Source organism: Camelina sativa, chromosome 11, assembly GCF_000633955.1.
Source record: "Camelina sativa cultivar DH55 chromosome 11, Cs, whole genome shotgun sequence".
NCBI lineage: Eukaryota > Viridiplantae > Streptophyta > Magnoliopsida > Brassicales > Brassicaceae > Camelina > Camelina sativa.
The window spans coordinates 27645945-27653808 of NC_025695.1; the positions used below are offsets into that span (position 1 = coordinate 27645945).

Below are 7864 nucleotides of genomic sequence, written 5' to 3' on the forward strand. Positions count from 1 at the left end.
TAACGCAAAGCATGGGAGCCACAAATTTCCGGCGGAGCCTCTCCCGTTTACATGTTGAAGTCGAAGCTTTCATTTGGGATATACGGTGTATGATCGGGTATGGCTACCGTGACGTGGCGTTCTACTCAGACTCCTCAGACTTGGTGAAGATGGTGTCTTCGCCACATGACTGGCCGGCATTCTCGACATACCTCGACGATATCAAGATAGACAGGGAAGAATTTTCTTCTTTTTTTTTATCTTTTATTTCTAGAAATACAAATGTAAAAGCGAATTATTTGCCACGCCAGGCGCAAACATCTCCGCATAATGTTTTGTATGTAAACAGTTTTCCACCATATTGGCCCGTTTGAGCTAATTTTTTGTTGACAAAAAAAAATAAAAAGTATACAGAATTGGTTTCCTTAATTTGTTTTTTTTTAATTTAATTTTGATTTAATTTTTAAAATAAAATATTATCTAGAAGGTTCTGATTGGTTGAAAAGAAGGACCTAAGGGGGTGTTAACTATTTGTGATTTAAATAGAGTTTAAATGACTTTAATTATTATGTAAAATATGATATTATTAAAAAAAAAATTAAACTCTCTTAAAGTTTGGTGTTATTAGTTTGTGACTTGTAAAAAATTATATAAAATCTTAATGAATATTGTGTTATTGGATTAAGAGTTTTATAAAGTCAATAAAATTTTTGTGTTATTCAACTAAAAAAAAAATCTATGATTGGTAATGAATTTAATTATGAATAGCACTAAGTTAAATTTATTTTTCCAAAGTTAGCACACATGCTTAAATATTCCAAAAGTAGCATTTGTGAATTATTATTATTATTTTATCTTATGAAACAAAATTAATTATAAATTTTTACATCATGTTATCAATACTCTTATTATATTTACGATGTTCATAACTTCGGTGAAGATACCGGCGAAGTTTCCGGTGAAGACAGAGCTTTTGGCGACCAACAGTGGATCGGAGACTCAACGAACTCGATTTGTTATGAATTAGGGATCGATTCTGCTGCAAAAAGGTACGTCTTTTCACATCCTTCTCTGCAGTTTGCTTTACAACTCTTGGAATGTATAAATGATTAAATTATGAGACTTTCCTGGAGATTCTTAGTTTGAATCGTTATTGTGTTATGAAGGATTTGATTTTCAGTCTCTACATGTTTCAGTAGATTATAAGAAGCTTGATTTTGACTACCAGTGTGATTTGGATATTTGGAAAAAATCTATTTTTTTTGTTAGTTTCTTTTGGTTTCTGTAGTTTTTGTTGATTGGATTAGAACTGGAGAAAGAATCAACCAACGATTAAGCATAAGATCTGAACCAGCAGTGGATTTTGAATTCTTGTAGGTTACTTTAAGTAGTACTTGTAAAGAGAGAGAGAGAAAATCAATGGCAGAGGTTGTTTTTCAAACAATACGATGTGACCAACAGTGGGTTAGAGAAGACTAACAACACCATCTGTGACAAGCTTAGTGTGCCTAAGATCCCAATTAAAGCCATATTTTGGGAATTAGAGTGTGTGTGTTTATGTGTGTAATAACCTAATGTGTACTCCACCACGATCTAGTGGTATCGTTGTAACACTTCAGGATCGAATCCACAGAGACCAAACAATTGCACTATGAAACTATGAAGATCAAATATAGCTAAGACAAAAGAGGAAGTTTATGAAGCAAGTAATAATTAAAAACAGAAGGTAAATAAGTTGTTTCCAAATCAAAAAGGAAATATTGGGCGCAGGGAATGTATGGGAATATAATTCTCGGACTAAGGCGGAAGATGGGGATGAATTAGACACCGTTCTAGAACTCAAATCACGTTTGTAAAGCTATCCTATTTCTGCAGCGATAACTATCTAAGCAATGAATTTACTAAATCCTAAACTTCTGTTTGAATCCAGCAAATCAAGCAAGCATTAATAGGTTCAGGTTTGATTAGTTCACAAGATGCCTCAACTTCAACTTCCGTTGGCTAGGGTCCACCTTGCTCACCTATATTCTTTTCCAGCAACTCAACAACACTTTTGGTGCCCCGATGAATTAAACCTAAGATCTTAATCTAGGTGATCAATCTAGTTTAAGCATTAAGAACAACAATAGATGAAGAATAAAATAGATCAACCCCAAATCTAACAACCTAAGTTTAGAAAATCATAATTCCCCTTTGAAACCCAAAACCCAATAGATAAACTACTCAGACATGGAAAAACAGAAACAGCAAATCAATGATGAAGGAAACATAATTGAATTGCAAAAGAATAGAAAATAGGGTTTAGAAATCTTCTCCAAAGTGTTTAGAAGGATTAGAGATCTTCTCCCTTAGCTCTCAATACAAAATAGTCTCAGAAAATAAAGCCTATGTCTCTGGAGGCTGAGCCTCTAACTTAAATATCAAAATAAAACCCTAAAAGTCGGTTTAAAACAAAAAAAGAAATCTTGAGTCGGGTACGGGACTGGTCGATCCCGAATACGGATCAGCCGATCTTGGATGCTTTTCTCTGTTTGCTCCATCTGCTTGCTAGTTCGATCAGTCTTCACCAAAATGGCTCCAGATGCTTGTTTTCATCCCCAAAACACTCAATTTCCTTCAAAAGAAACCTATAACCTGTACAAACTCGTAAAAGACTAAAAAAACTCTAAAAACACACTTTGACTCAATAAAAGACTCAAAACAAACCTAAAAACTATGGTTAAAACCTATAAAATATAGACACATCAGTGTTGGCCTTCAAGGCTTATGTGACTGCTTGGGTTCTGCCTCTTAACAGGTTGGGTGAAATTTTTTTGCTCATGCTGGCGACACAGCCTTCGAAGTGGCAGGAAACACCGCGATGCGGGTGGGTTCTCTCTCTTTCTGGTTTGTCCATGCTTCTTTCTTACAATGCTTATGGATGTTAAAGCCTTGTGAACTGGGATATTTTTGAAGGTAAAGCAAGCCAAAACTGAACTTGTGTCAGCTAGTAAAGTGGTTTATCACTTCCTTTCAAATGTTACGTCAAACATAACAAATGGTTCGAATGACTCTAATGGATTTCAAAAACGATCAGGAACTCTCAACAACTCAGACAACGAGAGCTTTAGATTGCAAGGTAGTTGGTTCAAAGGGATTCTTAACACTGCCAAACTCTCCACCAGTACAGAGATAGGGAATAAAGAGGAAGATGCAAACCATATAATCCCAATTCAGAAAAACATAGCAGCGACTCTGATGTATTTCTAATTCAATAGCAACTATGCTGATCCACCACAGTATCACAATGCATTCGGTTAACTGTATATCCTCCACCTATCCAAATATTATTCATTGTATCCATTACTTTGCACCACCATTGGAAACCATTTCTATCTTTTTCAGTGTTAATTAGTTCAGAAAATTTATTTTCTTTTCAGGCTGAGCCACCATCAATTTTGGTTGTGCAATCATGCCCATGCCTTTTTTCTAATTGTTTTATGAAAGCTATCATGAATTTTAAAGGATCCTTCCTAAACATCATTCAATCCTTTCTAAATAATTTTGTTTGCATCCAGATTGGCATGTAACCTAGATTAATGTTTATTGTTATATTTTCTGCAAATGAACAGCTTTGCTGTTACACTCTATTATTCCTTTCGTAATGTCAAAGAGCTCACATTTTTTATTTTGTTTATGAAAGTCGTCCTAAATTCTAAAGAATCATTCCTAAACATCACTCAATCTTTCATGAATAAATTTTCATTTATGAAAGCCCAATATGACAAAGATTACTCTATTAGTGAACGATAAAGATTTCATTTTTGTGCATATCCTGATATTTGCCAATGTCCAGATTTTTTATGAAGGTCTTCCTTAAGTTCATCATGAACTCCAATACTTTTTATGAAGGTCATCCTGAAATTCTAGGACACTTTCCTGAATGTAATGGATTCCTTCGTAAATTTTCAAAGAGTGCTTGGTGATGGTTTTTGAAGTTGCAAAAACATGAGAAAATATTCTACGAGCTATCAATAAAAGTTTGAATTGTGTAAAGAAGCATCTATGAATACTGACTTTATGAAAATAAATTTGAATTCATAAAACAAGAAAACATTCAATATCAAAAAAACTCAGCATTACTACAAAAACATTGAATAACATACAAAGAAATATAGTATATGTGGTTGCAAGCTAAACACGAACATACAACAAAGGAAGAAAAAACTATAAAGCCAACAAATCTTTTCGTGTCCTCATGAAATCCTAACTTTTTATGAAGCTCGTCCTTAAGTTAATAGAAGCTTTCGTGATATTTCGTGGTATCCTTCCTAAATTTTCAAGGAAAGCTAGGATATAATCCAAGATTTTTGTGGGATCTTTCCTGTACCATTGCGAGGAGTAAAGCGGACATGGTAAAGAAGCTCAACAGCAGGAATAAGAAAAGCTAAGGTTTTACAGAACCAGTCCTAGCAGCTCCAAGCACATCTTTTCGCTCCATCAATGGTAGAATTGCTTTAACTTGTATATGCAAAAAACATTGAAATTATACAAATCTGAATCATCATCATTACATTGAAATTATACAAATCTGAATCATCATCATTGTTCTTAAAAAAAAACATCATATTCAATTACAAATTGGTTGTAACCTGAGTCAAGGGTTGGAAACCCATCTCCTTGATACTTTTAAAAGTGTTATCAAATAAGTTCAATGACTCAAACATTTCCCTCTTTGGAACTCTCCTTTTAGCAAATTCCACAAGATACGTCACTGAACATTCACTTCCTTCAGATTATCACCGTATGCAGACAATCCAAGACTCAACTTCAAACTAGCGTAACTCTCCTCTCCAAAATTAAACAATGGTTTTCCAATTCAACTCGTAACTAAACATATAAACTCGGGTCTCGACACTCCCGCCATCAGTAAAGAAGTTGTATCGAAGCAGCAAAACACTTTGATTCCTTCGAGAGTGTACAATTGATAAGCAACCAAACAATAACCCCTATGCAATAGCGACATAAACAACGATTACCGATTTGGTTCACTTTGACTTGGGTTTATCGTGGCTCACGAAGATGCGAATAGATGATGGAACGGAGATGGTAATAAAGTAATAAACAATGAAATGAAGTAATAAGCTTCTTCAACAACAGCTTTATGAGACTCTTCTTCATTCTCGCCTAAAAATACCATTGCAGCATTTTCACGAACACCTTGTGTGCAAGAAACTAGTCCTGACTCATAGGATCTGAGCCGCGTAGTCTCATCTGGTTTGACAACATCCGATCCTAAAATCTCAGTAGTCTCGTTTCAGAGTGGGGTAAGAGCAGCAGCTTTTGCTTGGATCTTCCACGGGGTGTCACGGGTTTTATTAGATTTCGATGACTTTGAGAGGATTGGAGGATATAGTCTTCGGCTAAGAGAACATTGTATCGATGAGAGATTGAAGATATATTTTAGATTTTTCTCAAAATTAAAAATATTTATTTTTATAAATTTTGTGCTAAATTTGGAACTTTAGAAAGTGTGGGCTAATTTTGGCAAAATAACTAAAATTGATGTTATTTTGAGATCTCCCTTTAATTATATTATTGTGTTATTGATTTATGATTTTATACACTTTTCTTTACAAAATAAATTCATGCAAAGTATGATTGGGAGATTTTACAAAATTATAGGAAACTCTCTGACAATTCTTCTAAATCTTTTAATTATTCCCATTTTATGATTTTATTAAAATCATCAAAATTCTTTATAGATTAGAATAACACTATTACACTACTAACAATTCTTCTAAATCTTTCGCTTATTCCCATTTTATTAAAGTCATTAATATTCTTTATAAATTAGAAAGAATTTTAATGACTTATAGAATCATAGAAAATTAGAAAGTTAAAAATGAAGAATTCTAAGAGATTGTTTAGAAAGTTTTTTTAAATCTTGCTGCTTTGTTTTTCCTAATCTTGTAAAATCTTTCTGTTTGATGAAAGAGTTTTCATGACTTTTGTTATGAAGAAAATGATATAAAATCCTAAACCAATAACATAAAATTTGAATTCATTAACAATCCAAGATTTTTTTGTTTTACTTAAATAACATAAAACTTTTAATGACTTTATAAAACTCTTAATCCAATAACACTAGATTTATCAAGATTTTAGATAACTTTCTACAAATCCACAACCAATAACACCAAATTTTTAAATAGTTTTAAAAACTCTTGATTGAATAACAACATATTTTACATAACTTTTAAAGTCATTAAAATTTTTTCTAAATCCTAAACCAATACCCCCCCCAAAGTATTTTTCGGAACAATGTCCATAATGCCATATTCTCAAAAGAAAAATGCTAAAATGCCATAGTAATATTTTTTAATTATTTTATATTTTCTTTTTAATTAAAATTTATTGAAAAGACCACAAACCCATCTAACATTATACCTAATATTTTATCCCTTCGTTGATAACGTGGAACAAAATCTTAGATCTAGAAAAAAAAACTGACGAAATCGAGAGAAAGAGATGGATGTAGAATCAGACAAAAGAGTGAAGAAAACTGTTGAGATCTCAATCATTGATGGTGTTGAATCTGCACAAAGGGAGCCGATGTATCTGTGTTGGCTTCAAATCCGATGAAGATCAGGCTTACATGTCGTTTCTTTGCCATCGAAGATGTAAACAGACGATGCTAGAGGAAACCGTGGAGAGGTTAAAATCTGGGGTCGACGGCAGGGAAGCGATGGAGAGAAGTAATGGAAGGTTGATGGTGCAGAATCGGTGATAGTGACGGCTCTAGAATTTCGAATTATAAGTGGTTTTGATTGCAGTTGTATCCGTTGTATATATTATTTGTACTAGTTGTACTTTTATATATTAGTTGTACTAGTTTTCGTTTTCTTTATCAGTTGTACGCTCGTTATCTATATCATTTGTACTAGTTGTACTGTTATATATTAGTTGTACTAGTTATCGTATTCTTTATCAATTATACTCGTTATAATATTATATCTCGGTTATACCAATTGTTTTAGTTGTTCTATTGTATCATTTGTCCATTTTTGTCTCAGTTATTCTAATTGTATTATTCTCTTCTAGTTGTATTATTCGTCTTTTATTTCATTAAAGGTAATTTTGTAATCTCACAATTTTTATGATATTTTGTGGCATTTTAGCCTCGCGCCCTTGTTCTTGTCAATTTGGCATGGAGATGAAGCAGCATAACCCTAAATCTTCAAACAAGTTACGGAGGCCAGGAGATTCCTGGTCGGAGCTTCCTTCAGATCTGTTGAATTCAGTGTTCGAACACCTTGGCTTTGCTGATTCTCGACGAGTTGGATCCGTATGTTCGTCTTGGTACTCCGCTGCGAAACGATGCTTGGCCAAAAAACAGATCCCTTGGCTGATGATTTTGCCAGACGAAGATGACGAGATCGAAACCCATTGGTGCACGCTGTTCAATCCCGAGGAGAATGGCAAGCTTTACAGAATGCGAGCTGATGTGTTCGAATTCGCAAAGAGCTATTGTTTAGCAACATATGGAAACTGGCTCCTTATGGTAGATCATGGGTCTGATGTCTACATGTTGAATCTGTTTACCCACGAGAGGATCGATTTACCTCCGGTGGAGTCACAACTTGGAACGACAAAGCTGGAGCGAACCTCGGAAGATTAGTTTTGTATTTCAAACGGAAACGATCAAAGGAAGTTCAGAGGTATTGATACGATTATGCGTTCCCCTGTGTTTTGGATTGACGAGCAAACTAAAGAGTATGTAGCTCTATTGGGACTTGGCGAATGGTGTGTGGTTTATTCCAAGAAAGGAGATACGTTCTGGAGTCAGATTCAAACTCCCCGAGGTTATTCTACTGATTTTTCTACTGCTCGTTCTGAGATCACA

The 7864-nt window shown here is 34.1% G+C and overlaps 1 protein-coding gene across 1 annotated transcript; it reads left to right on the forward strand.

Moving 5' to 3' along the window:
* Positions 7169-7639, forward strand: LOC104728406 (putative F-box protein At4g22180). Its single transcript, XM_010447385.1, has one exon. It carries the CDS (start codon positions 7169-7171, stop codon positions 7637-7639), a length of 471 nt encoding a protein of 156 aa, XP_010445687.1.

Coding starts and splice junctions, on each gene's coding strand:
- LOC104728406 (XM_010447385.1), top strand. CDS start 7,169: ATGGAGATGAAGCAGCATAACCCTAAATCTTCAAACAAGTTACGGAGG.